Below are 23,273 nucleotides of genomic sequence, written 5' to 3'. Positions count from 1 at the left end.
TCATACAATAAGATCATCAGTGACTATAGAATCATAGAATCCTAGAATCACCCAGGGCTGGAAAAGACCTCCAAGATCATCCACTCCAACTGTCCACTTATCACCAGTATTTCCCACTAACCCATGTCCCTCAGTACAACATCTAAACATTTATTGGATATCTCCAGGGACAGTGACTCCATCACCTCCCTGGGCAGCCCATTCCAGTGTCTGACCACTCTTTTGGAGAATTATTTCCAAACTTCCAACCTGAATCTCCCTTGGTGCAACTTGAGGTCATTCCCTCTAAAAGTCACTTGCTGTTTTAAACAAAATCTTTTGCGGTTGCTGAGGTTACTTTACTGACACCTAGTAACTTTGCACAACCACTGATGCATGTTTATCCACTCCCTTAACTCTGCTCCTCATGTGAAAATTTAGACCACCATTAAGAAAGAGGTACTCCCCCAAGATTTTGAAAGACACAACTCTGTCAGATAGAGGTTCTCTTCTCTCTCCATAATGAACACACACTTTTAGTGCAGAGCCGTTTTTGTAGTGAAAACAGAAGCAGCAAGAAGCAGACAGGCTGGCACAGTGCTGGCTGACCAGTGCCCTGTTGCACGCCTGCAGCTCACAGATATGGTAAACTCATCTCATCTCCGCCTCCAGCACACCCGTAAGTGGCAGCCAGGGCACTCACCTGTCACAGCCACCTGAACAATAACAACTCTGCCTGGTAAATCTTGACAGAACAAATCCAGGACATGCAGATTACCATAACAAATCCTTAAACATTAGGTGAGTACAAGGGATTAAAGAAACCATAAGCTGTCTTTAGAATGGTGTTTTTTGCATGGATTCGCAAAGAACAAGTCCATAAAATGTCTGCCTCCCTCATTAGTATACAACCTTCTTTTGCTACTGCAAGAGAGTTTGCTATTGCTTTCTTGTACACAACTATTATTTTGCCTGACATAAAACAACCTGTAAAGTTGGATGGCTCAAAAGTTGGGACACTTCTGGCAGAACTTGGTAATAAAACTCCCTCTCAGAAATTCCTGGCATGGCTTCTGCTGGAATTCGTTGCCACTGAGAATAGCTTCTAACAAATCAAATTGGAGAACAAAGAACAGACTACTATCAGACTTAGGCACGTTGCAGCTGTTGGCTTCAGCTGGCATCGCAAGACACACCACAGCGTTGTGGAGCATCAGTAAGATTTTATCTGAAACACACAAACTGCATGTTTAGGCTGAAATAGATAAAAATTGCATGGAAGACTGAAAAGCAGCAATTAAAGACAGTGAAGTTGTTTTTAAAAGCCATTCTCCAGAACTTGTCATACTGAAAAATGCAAGTAGATGGCCCACTCCATGCAATACTTGTCAGAAGGACAGTTTTTTAAAATGATTGAAAGTTACAAAAGCATATGCAATTCTGTTGTATTTATTAGTAAAAGTTAGATTAAAATTCACCTATTCTTTGTTAATGCAATGAGAATAGTTCTCATCCTCTCAATAGCAGTGTGCACGAGTGGTAGAACCAAAAATTAAGTGGCAATGATGCCTACCTACTTCTCTACCTTCATTCAGCTCTGCAGATATGATGTAATGAGAACAAGTTCCTCCCTGTTCATCCTCATTACTATTGCTATCCAAATTCCCATCAGCAGTGCCTACAGAGTGAAAGGAAGGACAAGAGGATTTTCACTGTCACTGAGGATACAATATGGCCTCAGATATTCAGACAACTCAAGCCCTGCTGCTAAGAGAGATGAGAAGAACAAGGAAATGAAAGGCTCTCTTGAAAACCACTGTGAAATTCCACACGAATCAGCTAATCCACCTGAAAACACAGAATACAGAATCAGCCACATGAGAGCCCAGTGGTAAAAGCAGCTCTAGAAGACTCATAGTCATTGCTCAAGATTTGCTAAGTCAGCAGCCAGTTTTAAAGACCTCTCATTATCTCTGGCAGAGAAGATGCATGACAAGGCCTGAAAGCACTGTGACATTCCAGTGGTTTTACATCCCTGAGCAGAACTGCTTGGCTGTATGCATATACTCTGAAGCTGCTCACAAAATGCAGAAACAACTCAATCTTAGGGACGTTTTAGACTCTTGCTATTACCTCAATTTAATGAGCGTGCAATTTCCTTAGCAGAAAATTCCATGGGGAAAAAAAATGTATTTCAGTTCTCTGGCAATGATAGTCTGCTGTGTTTAGTTTCTGGAGCAGATAGAGGTTATTTAAGAAAAAAAACACCTGTATTTCCTTCAGGACTCTGATATAGCAGATGCCGTGGACTCTGAGCTGTAAGTACTGAAGACCATATACTCTGTGTAACTTCTAACTCCACTGACAATTCTGGCTTCTCACAATTTCTTAGCAATATAAGTCCAAACTCTTGGTATCTGAAAGTATAAGTAAACATGGCAGCAAAGCACAGCACACAGTCAGGTTGTGCTGCTCTGCAGAATTAAAAAAGCTGAAAATGCGGTTTATTTCAATCCTGAGAATACTCCTTTGCAAAAGTCTTTTGACAAAAATTATTTCTTCTATTCTATCAGACACAATACAAATTAGATATAAAGAATGTACCTAGGCAGGAAGGAGCACCACTAAGCCAATTTACTCCGCATGTAACAACATTAAATTATTTAGAAAACAGCCAAGAGATAATGCCTTTATACCTAATTACCCCTCATCCTATAAAAGCATATTGGGTTATTGCTCAACATAACATATCTTAAACAGTACTTCAGGTTTTTTCTTCTTTTGTGCTCATTATGCATAATCCTGTCCTCCAAAAACCCTACACACTCTTCAGTGTTTTGTTTCTGTATCACTTCCCTGAGTCCCAGAGGGAACATTACACTATGCTCACCCAAACAGTAAGACAGACATCTGCACTTTGACCACAAAGACCAATCTTCAGATCCCAACATTAAGGATTTTTTCTGCTATAGCAAACAATTTCAAACTAAAGGAGAAGTTTACAGCTTCATCTGCAAAGTCTCGCACTGCATTACAGTGCTTCAGAGAAAATGCATTAACAGAACAGTTGGTATTACTTGAAAGGAGGAGGAAGGAGATTGCTGAACTGGTGTTTCCCAGCTGACAGTACTACATAAAGAAGCTGAAGTTGAATAAGTCTCAGTCTTTATCACATAACATGGCCTTATTGATTAAGGACTGGTCTCTGTTAAACATCATATACTGCAACAACTACGTGGAGTCATTCTACAAGCAGTCAAATTTAGTCTGGAAATGAAACACAATGTGGTCAGTTCAGGGCAAATGTCTCTCTAATTTCATTATTTGCTATTTTTGCAATTTACTGTAATGTGAAAAATGTCAGTGAGGAGAAGCAAACGGAAAAAAGGCAGAGAAGAGGTGGGCCAAAGAGCTGGGAACAAATGAACTCAGCTAGCAGCTCCTCAGGTCTCCTTGCCAGGAAAGGGAAAAATGCTTCCTAGAGCAACATAGATAGAAGACAGGCTCAAAAGCCCCAGTATGACCAGTGCAAGCATTTTGAGAAGTCTGCCTTTGCCCAATGGAAATCTCTTGATAAGGCAACATCAAGGGTTTAGTGTTTATAGTTATTATGTAACTGACACTAAACTATAAACCAGTTAGCTATGATTGTACCCACGCACTTCTCAGAATAAGCTGAATCCATCAGACTTTTCTGGTGAATGACTCCTTCACCACCATGTTGGAGATTTTCTTCATACAGATGGAAAGCAAGCTCCTTTCATTCCACGCTCACTTTTCACTCTACTGAATTCACTTTCTTTAGAAGTCCCCCAAACAACATTATTTCCATTTTGTAGGGTTTAAAACAGTCTTTTGAGAGGAGTATCTATGGAGTATTTCACAGAAGGCTTCACTGAGATACTTATTATTCCACTTCAAGGTCATCTTCCATATGTATTGTGCATACAAAGGAAGTAAATGCACGTGACATTGGATGAGAGAATCAGGTGTCTTTCCTGGTCATGCTGGACAGCTGACCCTATCTAGAGCAGTAGGTTGCAGTCACATGAAAACCAAAAACCTACCTGATCAGGCAGCAAAGTTGGGCATTTTGTTCTAGTTGAAAAGCTGTTGCTTGCTCAACAAGTAAGCTTGCAGAGCAACACTGCTGTATGTAAAGAAATGTGCCCCTAGTTACTGCTGTCTGCCTTCACCCAGAATCCTGAAGGAGAGCAACATGCACATTAATTTTCTACTAAGCCTCACACCATTTTCTGTCACCTACAGCAGATGCAAATCAACAGTCATAATTGAAGTGGGTGAAAGAAATGGCAAATCTGACAGTGATGTGCAGTCCACAGGATATGGAAAGCTTGTGGATGAAATTAAAGGAGCTGGTGGAAAACTGAGGCGCTTATTGAATTACGGCAAGGAATCATGACGCCATCAGAAATGCCAGCTGAAGACATACTCATTTTATCTCTCAAAAAGTGAAAAATCCTATGCCAAGTGGAGAGTGATGTTTTAAATCTTTTCTTCTGTGGTGTATTTCTTGGACCATTAACCAACACACTTTTCAGGCTATGCTGAGTAAGCCTTTCCAGTGCGAGCATTCTGAATTATGTATTTCCTAATAGCTTGTAACCACTCTCTAGTGAATGTTACAGGCAGCTGGGGAGAATCTGATGTAACCTGCTGTCCTGTTTAAATCACCATTTTGTGTATGTGTGTGTGTGTGGGGTGGGGGGGAGATCACTGTAATTTCAAAAACTATGAACTGTATGCTTTTCTAACATATCATATCCTCAATGTATTGCAATTTGTGCTTAACAGTATATTCTCAAAGCTTAATATTTAACAGCACTCCACTGGCATAAAAAAGTGACACAAAAGAGCTGAATAACCTCTGGTGTGGCCAATTTTGCTAATGACAGCCTTTTTTATGCTAATGAATTACACCGAATGTTCTCATTTCATAAATTAATGAACCATCTGTGTTGTGGTTTAACTCATCTCTAGAGTATGAGAACCAAAAGGCTCACTGTCAACCTTGGAGATAAGATCAGACCATTTTCTCTGTCTGTAGAACTGCCTGCTTGAAACCAGGGCTGCCATTTTCCTGGAAGGACTCTCTCTTGTGACTGTTTTCCAGTGTAACTCATGTACCTGTGCCTGTAGGGTCAAGGTGGGTTTTCCATCCCACTTCCACATATCCCTCTGAATGGTCATGCAGGTAAAATCACAGAATGGTACATGGTGTGTACCCACTATATCCTCTCTCCCAAGCAGAGGAACACTTACTTCTAATAGCTGAGATATTGATTTGTACAGGTGGGGAACAAGATATACTGTCTTCAAATTGCTGGACCTCCTGAGACAGTTTCTCCATAGCCAAGACACCGGCCTGTAGAGAGGAAGAGAGACTATCTTTATACTGTCTAAGCAGGATAGCCACTTTTGCCATCTTTGCAGTTCAGTCCTGCCAGGGTGCTGGTATACGATGATGGTGCAATTCCATACAACTCCCCACCACATCAGTCACATCTACATCATGTTATCTGAATTCTGGGAGTTGCTATCATTGACCAAGTTCATTCCATACATCATCTGCACCACAGCTAGTTTCTTCAAGAACTGGACATCTTTTTCCACAGTGGCCCATTTGCCCAGGTTAAATACCAAGCTTTCCTTGAAGGGATTATTTTCCCTCATGGCTGACAGTCACCACCATAGGGTGAAAGACTATCAATTTTTCAATTGCTTTATCAATGTCACTTGTCCTAGAAAGAGATCCCAGCTGCATGGCTTCACTGCACACTAAGTCCAGGCATCACCATTCCAGCTCTGGAGCAGTCAGATGGCAATGTGCACAACTGAACAATGGCCATAATCTTCTCACAAATCTCACAGCTCAATGTTAGGAGTTGTGTGGTTTCTGTCTCTTCCTCTTCCTCCTGCTTTTGTGGTGGCCCCACTTCATCATCTTCTTATTCTCCAAACAAATAAGCTTCTCTCTTTGCAAAACCTTCTGACTTTCACAGACATTTTCTTGTCTTGCTAATAGGAACAATCAATATTGGCACTGGTTGGTTTTCTGGTTGAACTGTGGGGCTTGTCACAGAGATTGTAGTGACCACAGGACTGGTTGTGATGGTTGTGGCACCTGTAGGGCCAGACAGAAGGGTAAGAGTAACCTCATGGTCTGCCAAAAAGGTCAGAGCAACTGCAGGATCTGTTGCAGATGTTGGAGCTGCTGCAGGGTCTAGCACAATTGGAGGGACTGTTGCATCGTCATCAAACCCAGAAGTATTCTCTTCCCCTTGAGGATGCTTAACGGTGTTGAAAAGAGCTCTGTAGGCATGGGCCAAGCTCCAGCACACTGCAGTGATTTGTGTCCCTTTAGGACTGCCAGGACAATAGTAGATCTTTACCAAATATTCAGGATTCTGCAGCTGTTCAGAGGTGAAGATCCAAATGTCTGGGAGGGAGTGCCACTCAGAACTATCCTGCATCAGGGCAGATCTCTGGGTGACATTCTTGAATAATGGTTCAATTTTAAACATAACCTGAAACGCATTAATGGTTTGAACATCCCATGGACATTCAAAATTCTCAAGTGTTGTTGTAACTAGCTCTTGAGCTCTATGGAAAGAAGGAAAAGTGAAAGGGATGCGGAGGGACTGCTGGAAAGTGTCCTCTTCTATCTCCTCCATAGCCGGGCTCCCCAGCAAAGTGTACAATTACTGATAGTATTAACAATATGGATTCCATAGCCCAGAGACGATTGCAATGCTGAATACATACAAACCAAAAGTTTCTCAGCTGCCAATTTTATCACGATACAGGCCAAGGCCACACAGCATAGCAAAACAAAAACATTACTCCAACCCCAGAACTGACAAACAGCGCAGAAGGGAAAATAAGCAGCAAGCAAGGTGCTACACAATATAGCTCCCTAAGAAGTCTCTCAAAGAGCTCCATAAATAGGGAAAAAAAATAACATTGTGACCAGCAACTATCAAACTACCACAGCACACAGTGCTGTGAGATAAAACTACTTACTAAGAGAAAAGGAAAAGAATCATCATTGTGGCAAATATATGTATGAGAATGTATATAACAAGTGATGCACAAGCAATTGCTCACCACCTGATGACCAATGCCCAGCTAGCTCCTGAGCAGAGGAAGAGAGAGATGAACTCCCCACCCCCTTCATAACTCCTTCCACTTGGAATACCTCTTGGGCCAGCGTAGGGTCAGCTGCTTAAGTCATTCTGTTCCCTCCCAGCTCTCTGGGCCCATCACTGGGAATGGCCTCAGCTCTGTACAGCACTGCTGAGCAGCAGCTGCACACATCAGTGTGTTATCAGCACTGTTTTTCTCCTCGAACCAAAACACAGCATCATAACAGGCACTCTCCAGAAAACAACTGCATCCCAGCTGAAGCTAAGATAATCTGAACTAGCTCAGAAAGCTTTTCAGATGGAAACATTTTAGCCTGACAAAGTCTCTAACTTATTTGTTGTCTCTCTGCTTGCGATCCCATATAGTGCGCCAGAATGTTATAAATTCCTGTTATTTCACTTTTATGTTCTGCTTAAATCGTTAAAGCCTTTGCAATAATGGGGAGAAAACATTCTTATAAACCTCAGGGAGAAGATCCAAGAAGTATGAACACGACAGTGAAACAGATAGGTTTCCGTGACAAAGAGACACATACACGTATGCAGAAGAACATTTGAAACTTTCCATCTCTATAAGAATTAAAAATAAATAAATAAAATACAATCTTAAACAATGCTCATATAACCTAGCAAAGGTTGTGTTTAAAAATATATCTTTAGAAGTGAAACAAACTGTTTTCATTTTCTGGCCTCACGGTGTAGCATTCACAAGCTAATTTTAAGCATTCAAAAGCTGGCTTTGTAAATTTCATGTTTATTCTCATCCAAAAGCTTCACTCGCTGTGAAGTATTGACACATCTGGCCGAGACTTCCATGCATAAGGACTAAGAACAGCAAGAAACAGTTCTGGAAGATTTCTAATCTGGCAGGAAAGGAAATTTTGGAGCACAGACTGAGAAGCATTGCTCTAGGCAGTTTTCCAAGACTGCGCCTGGCTCTGCCAGCCACTGAGCCCAGGAGGAAAGCTTTGAGGGGATGGCTACAGCACAATGTATTGTTAAGGCTCTGAACACTGCTACGACCTGCTGGGAACTGGAAACAAGCTCTTCCAATGGTTACAAAAAGAGATTTTTGCAGGGATGAAGAAAGGTTGAGAAGATATTAGTTCTGGCTGCTCTTGCTATGCTGACTGTTTCAGTATTCATGGTCTCAGTCCCCCAGCAAATGTTATGCAGTTGACATTTCTTTCAAGGCAGGCTTGCACAACCCCATCTTCAAACTGCTGTCTGGAAAAGCTCTGTTTTGCTGCTGGCTCACTTGGCTGCATGACAATCCAGAACTGGGAGGACTCAAATGCAGCCTAAATCCAAATTAAATGTTGTAAGATCTGTGCTACGTTGTGTAGAAGCCTGCAGGAGTGAATACATTTGCCCTCTGCACTCAACAAAAAGGAAGCCCTGGAAGGCTACAGAAGAAATTTGTGTGTAGTAAAGCAAGCTATGGTGACCTTGAAGGCTTAGGAAAGCAGAGGCCAATTTTTCATATTACTGTCAGGAAAAGATACAGTGTTCTTCATCTCTCCAGTCAACACCAACATTTGACACTTCCTGAAAGCAAGATCTTAGTGTTAAGCAAGTAGACTTGTTTATTATTCATAGCTCTAAGAAACTGAGTCCCTGTAAGCACAGACTATTGCCTGAGAAACTTAATAGGAGCTTCTGATGTTAGAATCAATTAGAGAGAAACTGAGAGAAAGAGGGAATGTGTCCTAAACATCCAGAAGCAAATCCATGAACTATTTTTTCCTACCCCAATGAAGACATAAGCCATTCAGACAACGCACTTTTTTTTTTTTCAGTGAGTGATTCTATCATCAACTTCAAGGTATTTCAATTTCTATAGAGTTGGTAAGGTATGATAGTAGTTAGGATGGAACAGATCTGTATAAATCTGAGAAATACCATTAATCACTGACTGAACTCAGACTAGTGCCAAAATGTTTGTAGTCACCTGTAGCACTTTCTTTCCTATACTGTCTAATTCATTGTTATATGCCTTATGACATAAAACATAGAAAATTATACCTGACTTTGTAAAGGACAGTACAAGTGGCTCCTGGAAACTGCTGCTGACATGTATGAGCTGCTGACATATTTTACCCGAAGTTTTATTGTTAGCTTCAGAGTGTGATAAAATACCACAACCAAACTGTGAAGCACTGATGTTTCCAATGACCGGTCCTCCTCTCCCCCAACACATTACGCCTGTTAGAGCTCATGAATAACACTCCATTACCGAGTTTTCATTATTACTTTTATGTGGTATCAGTGGTATTAGTTGTACCAGAATACATTTTCTAAACTCTATGTGACCCAAATAAAACCATATTCGAAGCCACATCACCCCTCAGTGGACACACTGCCTCCGTCTCCTGGAGTCACACTTTATCCCATTTTCATCCCAGATTCTGACCAGCGTATGTTCTGTCACCAGTGTTTGGAGGCTCTGCTGTGGGATGGACTGAAACCAAGTATACAAGCAAAGATGTGCTGTACCTCTGTGTCCCTCCAGAAGAGGAGCAAATTGTGGGTCTGGGGGGGCCAGTTCCATCACCTAGCCAACTGCACTCCACACCAAAACACTTGCTTTTTCTCTAGTCTTTGGCAAAAAATAGTGTGGCACAAAGGGAACACTGCTTGCTGAATCTAAGCACAAAACCAGTGAGTTGTCTGATACTTGCAGATTAAGTAAATTGATTACCCTATGAGTTGATCTTTGTTTTGTTCCACAAGGGTGGGAGGAACATTAGAGACGATGACTTGCATATCCAACTGATTGACCACAGAGACCTGGAAACAAAAGAGTGAAATTCAATTGGCACTTCCACGTGTAACATCCTCTCTGTACAAACAGAATGGAATAATTGCTTTCCTGCCTTCAAAGCCTTGCGCTGATGTACCAACTTCTCATTTAATTGCAGAGTAAGAATGCTGGGAAATCCTGCTTTGCTTGGCAGCCAGAACCAATAAACTGCAGGCAAATATTGAACCACAACTGTAACTGGAGACCCACATCAGAATTGCATGCAGGTTTTTGGAAGGAAGTAGTAATTTAGCATTTACTTACAGGATCATGAATCTCCCACATGCTACATTCAAAATCACTCATCAGCATTTCAGCATTTCTGATGACATGCCAGGAAAATCTGACTTTGGCAACATTCAACTTGCACCAAGGTAAGTGCAAATTTATTATTTAATTTATTATTTAAAGTGCAGATTAATTCAATTAGATCAAGATCTTTGTTAGAAAATGAAATTTTTGATCTATTTTGAATGAACTCATCGGTGTAAGTATTTCTTTTATCTCAAACTCCTTCAACTTCTCTCTCTATATGGGCTCAGCATTTTCTAGGACAAAGGCTCCTCCGTTCCTCAATGACAGGTTGGAGCGTGAGCGTGCAGAAGTGCCTGCAAGTGTGTAATACATTCAGCAGAGCTGGCAAACTGCTCCTCATCTCCCAGTCTAGTTTCTTTGAGCTATGTTTAGCACGATCCCAGTCAAAGGCTGCCTTCTGGTGAAATGTGTGCTGGTTTCCTCCTCCTAAAATGTGTGTTGCCTCCTGCAATAGCTCTCTCTTCACAAGGAGGACCCAGCTTGCTGATGACAGCAAACATCATACCCCGCGTATCACCTGCCTATAGAGGATTCCAGAGCTAAATCTGGAAAAGTAAGTAGGACAATGTTAAAACAGATAAACTTAAAAATCAGAGATATTCAATTCCATTCCATCAGAAAGAACAACTTGTGAGATTTTCAAAAGAGAAGTGTGAGCCCTGCAAGCACTTCAGCAGAGAAGCTCGAATATACTCTCACATCAAACAGCGATTTAAGCTTTGAAGCTTAATTCAACTTTAAATATTTAAATGTTCTTGAAATGTCATCAGATGCACTGATCAGCAGTACAGACTTCTGTGTGAGAAATACAGAATTATAATGAGCTCAAAATAAATTTTAGACTATCACCATTACAAGGAACTCTGAAGCAATTAACAGTTTAATATACCTAACTATATTACACAATTCAAGCAATGGCTGCACTTATTTACTGAGTACTGCATGAACGTAAAATGTCTCTTGAAACTCGAGGAACCACAATTATGATTTACTGTTCATTTACTAGAATACAAAGGGAAACAGATTTGTGACAAGCTATAGCAAACCAATGGTGTGGAACAAAAAGCACAGCAGCACTAACTTGTATACTACATGCACTTGTGAAGATTTTCATTTTTTTCAATTATAAAAGCAGCATTAAGCTGGGGAACTATGTAAGATTTAACTAACGCTGTTCTGAGATAAGCTGTGGGAAGAAACTGTTCCCTTCACTTCTCAAGGAGTGGGAAAACGCTCAGAGCAGAGGTGAAAGGCACGAGACAGTGAAAGCCCTTCCTGAGGCACCACCTTTATTGCTCTGTGGTGGGGGCACCGTTACCCGGGACCATCCAAACCACCGTTCCTTGCAAAGCTTTCCCTATTCCATAATCCAAGCAAACAATCTGGTCTAAGCAGCAGGCACTAGCTTAATGAGTAAGGGCTGGCAGTCAGCATATTCAGACACCCCTGTCTATGAGTATCTGAAGAACACGCGGCTGAGAACTAGGAAATTTTCAGAATACATTAAATTAGTAGCAGAACAAACTGGAAGTTTCTGGCAGAGGCCAGGAAGGCATCAAGCCCATAAGTGTTTTCCCTTTGATCATCTATTTAATTCATTAGGCCATTATTTTCAAGGCCAAGCACTGGGGCACTACCTGACTTCTGGGTGTAACTGACACTGAGTGCTAAAAGAGGAAGGGGTCCTGTGACACCCTACAAATTTTAGCAGTCCTTTGATTAAAGATGATACCATAGTAAATATTCACAGTCCAACCTCACTTGCTGATTTTAGTGCTTAATGGCAGCAAACTCATTATGAAGTGTAATTTCCTATTTCTTCCTTTCATCTCAAAGCTATAAAGGAAAATTCCATCAGGTGGACCCAATCTGTAGAATGAGATGTCTAACTGTGGCCACCTTGCCAGTCCCAGGTAGCAGAACAGACTGGCAGCCTCTATGCAGAGCAGCCCTTATAGCAGAAAGACATTTTACCAGTGGATTTGGTGGTTCATGCTGCTCACAGAGCAGTGCCAGCGCATGGAGGCACTGTCCTGGCCCTGATTCTGGAGAATATCTGGCTCTGTCCCACGTTTTGTTGTACTATCCCTTTGGTGTTGCTCCTCCTCCCTATATTTTTCCCAGTATTCCCACACATCTTAGCTCTTTTGTGTGTAAGCAATTGACTTCATTTTCCTCATCAACAGGCATTCCTTTAACTTGTGCTGAAAGCACTAACACCTTCCAGTCTGAACTCCTGCCATTACATGATGTCTTTTGGCAGTACAACAAATTCTATGGAACTATGAAGCCCAGAACAGCTTAGTCTGGTCAGAAAGGATCTTTTTGTATGGACCACATTCAGTGAAAACCTACACTTTCACATTAGAATAGTGTCAGTCTGTAATTTCTTGAGAACACTGTGCCAGAGTGCCCATCATTCACTAAGACAACCTAAATACACCTCTATAAATTAATGAGACAAACGTCACTTCCTAATTTTAATGTCACTACTTTCTGGACATATTTTAATCTAGTTTTCCCACACACACTGCATGAGAATGCCTTGCCATTTTGAGAAGCTAAGCATGAGGGCATCATACATTATGTTTATTTGCTCAATTACTGCATAACTCAATACACCAAGTATTATGGCTATCATCTGTATCGTTTGATAGTGTTCCCATGAACTAGATAATGTACTTCATCCCTATGACATTATGCTAATATTAATCCAATCCATCATGCTATACGGGCTTTGAAGAAATTAAGCTCTGATGGTTTCTGTGACTGGACCAAGTCAATGTCCTTTACTCAGCTCAAAAAAAGGAAGTCAGGTCCTATAGCTGATGCCATTTTTGAATTGTCGCTATCCCTGTAAGCTTCAAGCTCAAAGTTATTTCTTGCATCTCTCTTCCAGACATGGGCAAGTCATGTGTCTTCTAGTTCTCACACAGCCTGTTTGCTCAGCTCTGTACCTTCACTGCATGCCAAACAGATATCTAACTGTGACCCAGAAGCTCTGTAGTGACCTTAACATAGAACACAGACTAAGTTAGTGAGCTCTTAGCTTTGTCTATTCATTGGGGGTTTTAAGACATATTAGCTCTGCCTCACATATTCTGAAGGGGAGCTGAGCGTACCTTGCTGCCTTAGAGAATAGGTAGAGCAGATCTGTAAGCAGTTGGGTGTTTGACCGACTTAGAATGCACAATCACTTTATTTTCTGCCATCTGTGTCCAGAATGCCCAGAACATAACTTATTCCACACTTAACATAAACAACTAGAATTGAAATTGAATCATTAAAAATTGCACGTTGAACAAATAAAATACCAAACATCATGTCTAGTGTGGTAACTGAAATCAGTACCTTTGTCCTGAGACATGAAGGCGTTTCAGACAGGCATTAAAGCTTCTGATTTAAAAACTCATTTTATTTCAGTGACTTGTAAAGAGCAAGCACACTGTTTATGGCCTCCCTATAGGTCTGCTTAGAATTAAGCTTTATGTAATGTTCAGATCTCCTCACTAACCACTCTAACAAGATAATGCCTGGCTCATACTTACAAGTACGTCGGCTTTGCTGCTCAGTCCTTTTCCAAAATTGTCAGTTGCAATGACCTGAAACTTGAAATAGGATCTTCTCATATTTTTGAACAGCATAGCGGTTTTTATTAGCCCTGTGTAAGCTTCAATCACAAAACCTTCTTTACCATCCTTGATTGGAGGAATGATGAGCCTGTATTGCATGGCACTGTAATTCCCAGTGTCTTTATCGTCAGCCTAATAGGGAAAAAATAAAAACAAGCACAGGCAAATAAAATAAATACTCACACAAAGAATCATTGACCTTGTCCTTTACATAAAGTTGCACATCGGTCCAGCAAATCTTTCCCACTGACTTTTAAAATATTAGATTCCAGAGAGCAGATACTGCTATTCTGTAAATGGTTCATTTAACTCTGCCGCATACAGTTTTGCTTTTCCAGCAATTTCTCCTATGTTAGCACCAAACTGCTAGAATAAAAATAAAATGAAAGTACTTTCCAGGTCTGCATCAAACTGAAGAGGTAAGAGCAGTATAATCCCGAGAAACAGCCGCTATCGAATTCTTGTTAGCACATATTAAATACAATAGAGAAAATGAGCATTGCACACACACAGACAAGAAGGTCATCCTCTTTTTAGAGACGTTCCTCATTCTCATGGATTAAGGACATATTTTTGGAGTACTTTCATCTGTCTATTTTTTTTTAAGCATTCTGGTAGTGCTGCACAAAGGACCAGATGGACACAGTTCAGGACACAAAGCACTCTCCCACCAGTGAGCTGCTGAGGAAGTGGGACACAGCAATGGCATCACTGAAGCTGCCACTGGAGCTGTTCTAACTCCGACCTTGCGCCCAACAGTCCTGTGGAGACCTGCTCTGGCTCCACACATACTCCACTCCAGAAGTCAGTACATATATTCAGATAAAAGGGTTTCTAAAGGCCCTTAGAATGTGTGCCTCACCTAGAAGGATGTCAAGGAGACAGCAGCTTATTGCAGCTGTACCTTTGCCTGCTTGCTGGGCTGGGCACTGCCTCAGAAGCTGGAATGCTTCAGCATCTGTTATCAGGCTTTTATCAAAGCACTGGCACGGCATCTTAAGTCTGCAGCCTCAGTAAGCATTGGAGAAAAAACGCCCTCACCATCAAGAAAGGTTTAAGTTTTTCTGTGTAATGCATAATTCCTCACAACTGAAAAATAAAAACAATCAAACCACAGTCAGGGTTTATGTCAGTGTTAAAGAGTTTGTTTACCATGATACGACACAGGCTGTCTGAAAAGCATCATCTGTACAAGGTCATTATGCCTTAAGATAGATGGTCATTAATCATCATTAATTGTTTTCTCACCTTCAGCGAGCAAGATCTGTAAGGTGTAAATTGTTACTAACTCCTATTTTATCTTTATTATTGGCTAGTTTTCATGATGTATCAGTGAGGATGCAAGTCTCTGCAGCACAGTGCATTGCTTTCAGGAGACAGCAGCACCCAGCCTTGTTGAGCTGGAGGCCATGAGCATGCCACACGCAGCACACCAGCCTAAATACACACATAGTAACATCTGGTGCAATCCATGCAGAATTCCTCATGCCTGCTGCCCGAAGAGACAAAAATCATCCTTGGAAATGACTTCATGGGGATGCATAGCAGCCAACCTTTTTGAACAATCACCTCATTGCTTCACGCTCAACACATCACTGCATGCACGCATGCGAGCCCAAGCAAGCACAGTTTGCACACCACTTACATTGAAGCCAGGAACAAGAAGGTAAAGACCAGTTTGGGAAAAAAAGCTGGGCTTATCCACACTCAGCTTTGCATATCTGAGTGTAGAGCTAGGGAAGCAGAAGCCCTTGGGCAGTAAAACAGCTTGTTCTGGCACACGAGCATGGCTGTAAGGCCTCTTTGCGGCCACTCCCCAGCAAGCATAGTGACTGCCCAGCAGGCAGCTTCCCAGTGGTGCCCTTCGAACAACAAGTCAATTTTGGTGCTAAAATGAATGCGTTACACTGCTGCAGTTGAGCAATGAGCCTACTGCTTTCTTTTCGTATTAGCAAATTCTACCCCAATAGAAGGACACGACTTCTAATTGTTTGTTTCAGAAACAACAGAAATCAATTTCACCTTCAATATTTCACACTTGTGTGACCAAGGACAAACAAATTTGGACCTAAATTAAGGTATCAGTATGACAGGCATGGACACTAAGTCAGTCATTCCCTCTGAATACATGTCATGACACTGACGCAATTGCTTGGAAGAAATGCAGCTGAGTTTAGTGAATGAAACCTTCTATAATATAGACATTTTTTAGATTTTAAGTATGAAGCACTTTGAATCCTGCAGCTCCAGCCCCCAAGGCTGGTAGAAAGGCTGCAGGTTCATCTGCAGAAGTTAGGAGAACTTAGTGGCACTCCAGAGAAACAGCCTCAGCATCATTAAAATTCTGGCTATTTCCAACACAGAAACCATCTACATGCAGATGAGCAAAGCAGGTGCAGAACAGCCTGAGGAACTTGGAAAAATCATCAAATTCCAATTTCAAATATTCTAACTTTGTTATTTTTTTTTAAACCACTGTTTCTACTTAGATCAAACCTAGCAACGACTCTGAGCACTGTTCAGCTGTGCAGGACCACCAGAGAGAGCTTGTGAGCTGCTGACATCCATCTACCAACTTCCTTAATACAGAGTAAGGATGTTTGCTGTTCTTGTAATTTGTCCTGAAGGTAAATATTTTTGACACTTCATTAGGAAGAGATATACGATGTCTCAAGAGTTGTGTTATGACTGTCAAAGAAGAGAAAGAGCAATACTTAATCTTAATATCATAGTAGTATATCTTCCTTTTGTTATGTGTGGGAAATACAGATGTCTCTCAAATTTTACTGCAGCTGAGAACTGATAAATATGAATAATCTCAAGAGTCACCATGCCAAACCCTGTGCTCCCACAGCTGAGCACAGGCGTGCCCACAGCAGCGGAGCTTGGCCAGCATTACCCAGTGCTGCCTCCAGCCCTTATCTTCCTCTCTACAGAGGTGAAGGAGTGGCTGTGGGGCTGCTCCTAACTCCCCCACAAGAGCAAGTTATGCAGACAGGTATCAGCTGGGATACACTGCTCTGGGACCTACCACTGAGGGTATTTACCTCAAGATCTCTAACAGTTCTATTGTGTAATTTCACTGGTTGCAACATCAACAGGATGATGGACACAGCTGCTTTGCTCCTGACAGAAAGTGCTTTTACTCATTAATACCTGGTCCATCACCTTAGAAGAGAGAGGAAGCAGAAAGGTACTTGGTTTTGGTTGTTCTTCACTTTGGAAGGAAGGAGAGAGATAAGTCCTGTTAGCTCAAGTGTGGAAACTTGCAGGACTTGGTATTGGTGGTAGGATGGACTAGATGATCTTAAGAGGTCTTTTCCAATCTTAATGACTCTATGATTCTACGGCTTGCATATAATTGCCAAAGTCTAGTCAGGCTGTGTCTGGAAGACAAGAGATGAAAATAAATGAGCTAAAAACTCATAAGTGCCATGGGGAGAGGGCTGCAAAGGAGGGAAACAATAATAGCTACAACAAACTTGCTGGCTTAACAGTCCATAAATCACAAAGCAAAAATGCCTCAAAACCAGTCCAATGGCAGATGTGGCTTCCAAACTGAAAATATTTAACAATCTGTAAATTCCTACCAGCAAAAGTGGTCTTGGTCTGAAAGCCATTTTAAATGCCAGTAGCTGATTGGAAACAGTTGAATTTGCCATCTGCTCAGTGGCACTAAGCTGGGAAGTAAAAAACACAACAGCCCAGGCCCATTCATTTCACATGCCCTATTAGCACCCTCAGGCTCAAATCTTATAATATTTCATTTTTAAAAGTCATGAGGGTTGTTTATTTTTAAACATTCCCTAAGTTTGGTTAATCTCATGTCACTTTAGGACCAGCACGACCTCTCTTCCTCTCCTTTGAAAACAGCGTGGCACTACAGAGCAAATTCTTCTCTGCACTCCAACTAAAGCAGCTTTGATATTCCAGTACACTTTACAGTCCAATATTGACCCCCCAAAATAGAAGGCAATCTAATTTGAGGAAAGACTTTGCTCTGTGTAGCCTAGCTACGACACAAAATCACTGCACGTGCTGAAAGAGCAAACGCTGTGACTTTTTCAGATGGAATGAACACTGCCAACACAAGTGCTTTCATAGTAAAATGTTTGGTAAGCCAACATATTATCTACAGACACATTCTGTGCTGGAAATTACCTGTGTGGTTTGAGTTAGTGCAATATTATTCTTATCAGGGGAAGCAGATCTCAGCCAGAGGCCAGATGTTACAGCAGATGTGCACGTGCAAGAGTTGCTGCTGTCACTGCAAATATGCTTCATAGTAGATTCTTACTCCTACCAAGTATCTTCTCTCCCTTTGGCTTACTCTGATTCACAATCACATTTAAACTAATAAAAAACTGCAACCAGAAAGGCAGCTCATCCTTTATAAGGAAGCTGTTCTCCGGTGTACATGCAAAAGTAGAATCGGTACCAGGAAAACTCAGCCCCACCTTGCCATAACCTCTCCCTTCAGGGAGGTGTAGAGAGTGATAAAGTCTTTCCTGAGCCTCCTCTGCTTCAGACTGAACCATCCCATCTCCTTCAGCCTTTTCCCATGAGGCCTGTGCTCCAGAGCCCTCACCAGTTTCACTGCCTTTCTCTGAACATCCCATTAGCCTCAGCCCAGTGTCCCCACCTCTGTCATCAGAGAAAAAAGGAAACACCAAAAATTCTAGAGGTTATGAACAGCAATAGGTTCAAATACAGATGAATGTGTCTGGGCAACAAAGTAAGCCCAGGGCTCCCTCTGTTTGCAACACATCCATACTTAGGAATGTAACACATTCATTCATCAATTGCTTTGTTGCAATGGAATGCAATGTTTAAAATTTGCTGTCAAAGAACTTGGCTAAATTTCTGTTGCCCTGTGCACCAGCTGGGACAAAATAAATGCCGTGTAACATAGCTTTGCTGCTCCATGTGCTGAAACACTCTCACATCTACAAAGAAAGGAGACATGTTACCCACCTTTATCAAGAAGGGGTGCACAAACAGAAAAGGTTTGAAGTGAAAATGTGAGCCAGTCAGTGTAAAAGGAGGGTTCCTTCAGGATATAACCCTGTTTCAGACCTCACCAGCTTCCGTTGGCATCAGACCTGTCTGCTGGCTTTGTACTGAAGCCATTTCTGTAAAACTCAACATCAGCTGCTTCCAGACACGTTGATTCACTGACATTTATTTTGGCAAGCTTCCTTTTCTGCAGACATTGTTGGTACAAAAATACCCTATAAACTCAGGAGTAACTTTGGAAAAAAAAATACAACACAACAAACCTCACTGTCTTTATCAGATTTATGACCTCTGATATGCGCTCATTTAAATGTACTTCAAGAAACAGAAGCAGACAGATTAATCCTGTAAAATTAAAAAGCTTAAAAAGAAAAGGGTAATGACACATCGTTAGTGTGAAAAGCAAATTCCTGCTAGTAATTTCCCTAAAGATAGCGTGGGTTTTAGTTCTATTTTCATAAAGCAGATTGGAAACACAACACTAAAGGCAGTCTGGGTTCTCATGAATGTTGAAAATTCTGGGGCAAGAAATGAAAAAAAGGTGAGAGAATGGAGATTTCAGTAACCCCAGTCCTCATCAGGTCTACCCAGCATCTGAAGGCTTGTCCTGAGCCCCACCACGGCTGTAATTAAAGTAATTAGGCAGCCTGCTGTCCCATCACAGAAGGTCCAACTGCGGTATTGCAATGAATGAACCAGAACCAGAGCAGATGGCAGCTGCCCCACACCAGGGCTTCCCACCCACAACCACTTCTGGAAAGAAAACCCAATTATGCAAGTTATAAGTGGTTTAATGCATTATTAAGGCTACCGGATTATGATACTTGAGCAGCCAAAATCATTCCAATCCTTTCTGTTCTGGCAAATCATGCTCCTAGAGAAGAGTGGAAGCAATGGGAGCTTTCCGTGGGAGGCTTTTCCCTTTCTACCACGTTTCTCCTCCTTTCCTCTGATTCAGAAGTGCTGCTGTGGGCACTCAAAACTGTTAGGCCAACATGTGCTGGGACTGCCAAACTCCAGGGTGCCCCTCCAGGAACCCCTCAGGATTCAAATACAAGGAAGCCTGCAGTCAATTGGCATTTTTTGAGCTAACAAGAATTAGGCCATTCACATGGGAATCATGTGAATGAAATATGGAAAATAGTTTTTAGGATTATTGAAAGATGCTATGGGCCAGGTCAAATGATCCTCTAGAAATTCACAGGGTGTCATGGTAGAGGATCAAAGGTTTTTTTGCTTAAACCCTTTGGTCTCAGATCAAAACATGAACCACGACTCAAGATCTCATTCACACATAGAGCATCCTTGCCAGGCTCTGGGGGAAAGGAGGCTTGAAAAGGTGGCTACATGAAGCTGCTTGAACACTTGAGAGGTGATAATCAGCCTCAGCTACCATTACAAGACGGTATTAATCGCAGCTCCACAATTCCTGCTGAGCTATTAGCAATAAAAACATGATCTTTAAGATGCAAAGAAAACAGTCTTGCTTAGAAAGTCCATTTGAACACATTATTTTACTTTTTCTCTTAGAGACATCAGCACTCACCAGCTTTCAGAATACACTGACTTAAAGCATATTCATGTACAGCAATTAGAATAATTCATACGACAGAACACTAACCAAATTAATTATATCAAAAAGTGACTTTTTGATGCTTTTTTTTGAGATCAAGCTTACTTTTTAAACTACCTATATAATCATTTTGAAAATCTAGAGCAAGACAACACTTTATCCTACTCTAAAAGGATTTTATTGTCAAATGAATATATTAAAGGAAGTGATTACTGCTGCCAGCAAAATTGCTGTACCTTACAGAGCTGGGAGAAACAATCTATACCATTTGCCTTAGTCACATATGTAGCTGTTTCCATGATGAGAGAAGTGTTTATCCAATACTTTATTGGCCTATTTGTCTCTAAACTCAATTTGTGTGTAACATTATGTACTCTGTACTAGTTCTCATCTCTCCTTGATTTTCTTTTGGTGAGCGTGTGGCCCATCACAGCTTCCTTCCTACTCCCAGAGTTTCCCACTGGGTTCTGCGTAGCCTCATCAGTGCCCAACCTGGGCTGCTTAATAAAATATTTGTCAGGAGGGAAAGAATTGCACTTTGATGGGAGGGAAGAAATTCTGCATAAACCACAGAAGAGGGAATGATTTAACAACCGGAGTTAAACATACAGATGTTCAGCAGTGGTATATTTGTGAAAAAATTAACTAAAAGTGATTTACATAAATAGCTGTATTAAAAATTAACAGTTATTGCAATCGTTAAGGACTACTAAAGAGAAATTAATTGCATTTTTTAAATTTGAATGGTGTAGGTTTTGCACAGGGTAATAAAGCTGGTTGCCTTAATTTTATATGAATTGCACTCCTCAAACATGAGCTAGTGACACTGTACAAAAACAGAGTTTGCCAGGAATCATTTGTTAAATGTCCAAACAAGGCAGAGGCAGAATTCTGTCTGCAGCCCAGTAGAGTGGCAGCAGGGCATTGAGGCCCAGCACAAAGCCTATGCAGACACTGCTCTGCACAAACCTCTGGTTTCCTCTTAAAAAATGCAGATATTTGGGTGGGAAGAATGCTGGGGGCACTTCCCTACACGCACTGTCCTGGAAAACTGCTGGAAGAGGCTGCTGCAGTCTTGCTGGGGTAGGGATCACCTGGAAGTGAGGACTGGAGCACCAACACAACTGTTTATCTTATCTTGTGGCATGGCCCACCGTGGTAGTGATGGCAACATTCCAACATTTCTAACTATTTTACCTTTTAAACAATTGCAAAGTTAAATACATTAAATACAATGAAATACATTAATAACAAAAAACACTTAAAGCATTACTTATCTCTTCCTTGATGCAAGCCAAAAATCTCTGGAGTTAAGACACATCAAATTTCTAACCTAACTGTAAAACAGTATTTGGTTTTTGAACCTCCTTAATTGCTGTAGTGGTAACCAGCTACAGTTTCATACTTTCTAGGTAATTTCTATCTGCTCATCTCTCTCTCTCACTCTTTTTTTTTTTTTCCTTTTATTTTTACCTTGTAATTTGAAAAAGAAGGAAAACTATCCTAGTCTAAGCTGCCACTAAACAGCAACTGTTGGCAAGTGCTTGCCGCTGCAATGGTTGTGCATAACTAATTCAATTACAGTACTGGCAAACAGAAGCAGGAATACCCTGTAAATCACAGCTAGCTGCAGGAGCCATCTCAATATCTAACCACCAGCCACTGCAGTTCCTGTGATTAACCAGTGCCTCTGCTGATTCCATAGCAGTTTCACCAGCAGCGACCAATTGAAGCCAACTTGCTCCAACTGCTTGACAGGCAGGAGCTTCTGGCTGACAGCACTGTGTCACAGCAGCTCTGCGGTGGCCTTTAGAGCTGCCCACCTGGCAAGCTGTTCCAGCTCTGTCAGGCTGAGCTCACTACCAGTGCAACCCTCTTAGCGTGATCTGCCCTCTTGCCCTTTGATGCTCAGCTCAACGCTGCATACTCTGCAAAACCAACACTGAAAACACCTGAACTGCCAACAGCCTCCCATACTGCCCACCTATGACCGGTGAGAGGCGTCCTTGCCTATAGCAGGGGGGTTGGAACTACATGATCTTAAAGGTCCCTTCAAACCCAAACCAGGTCAACACTATCCTGGGCTCCAACAGAAGAGAGGTGGCCAGCAGGGACAGAGAGGTGTTTGTCCTTCTCTACTCTGCCCTCAAGAGGCCTGGTTTGGGGGTCCCAGTACAGGAAAAATGTGGAGCTGCTGGAGAGAGTCCAGAGGAGGGTCATGAAGATGATCAGAGGGCTGGAGCACCTCCCCCACAAGACAGGCCGAGGGAGCTGGGCTTGTTCAGCCTGGAGAAGAGAAGGCTGTGAGGAGACCTCATTGCAGCCTCCAGTATTTAAAAGAGGATTATAAACAGGAGGGGAATCAACTTTTTCAAGGGTAGACAGTGATAGGGCAAGAGGAAAAGATCTTAAGCTCAAAGGGGGACGGTTTAGACTGAATGTCAGGGGGAAGTTCTTCACAGAAAGAGTGCTCGTGGGGCACTGGTACAGGATGCCCCAGAGATGCTGTGGATTCCCCATCTCTGGAGGTGTTCAAGAGCAGGTGGGATAGAGCCCTGGGCAACCTGGTCTAGTATCAGAGCTGGAGGTTGGTGGCCCTGCCTGTGGCAGGAGGGTTGGAATTTGATGATCCTTGGGGTCCCTTCCAACCCAAGCCATTACCATACCATAAAACAGAGCAGTGAGCTGTCCTCACAAGCCTCCTACTGAAGTCACAGACAATTTTGACCTGAGTCTTTCAAGAGTCTTGGCTTTCTGCTGTAATACTTCCACAGAAACCAATGCATGGA

The 23,273-nt window shown here is 41.8% G+C and overlaps 1 protein-coding gene across 1 annotated transcript in view; it reads right to left on the bottom strand.

Moving 5' to 3' along the window:
* PCDH15 (protocadherin related 15) overlaps positions 1-23,273 on the bottom strand; it is a 598,943-nt gene that overhangs the window by 31,502 nt on the left and 544,168 nt on the right. Inside the window, exons 32-33 of the mRNA XM_065746677.1 lie at positions 13,812-14,027; positions 9,847-9,935 (exon numbers count right to left, since the gene is read on the bottom strand). Of these exons, the coding sequence (XP_065602749.1) occupies positions 9,847-9,935; positions 13,812-14,027 (305 nt within the window). The remainder of the gene's footprint in view (positions 1-9,846; positions 9,936-13,811; positions 14,028-23,273) is intronic.

The sequence above is a fragment of the Cyrtonyx montezumae genome, unplaced genomic scaffold (assembly GCF_038088225.1).
Source record: "Cyrtonyx montezumae isolate F1298 unplaced genomic scaffold, pur_monq_1.0 scaffold_4, whole genome shotgun sequence".
Lineage (NCBI taxonomy): Eukaryota > Metazoa > Chordata > Aves > Galliformes > Odontophoridae > Cyrtonyx > Cyrtonyx montezumae.
Note: the sequence above shows the minus strand (reverse complement) of the source record. Positions and strands in the feature narration are given on the sequence as shown.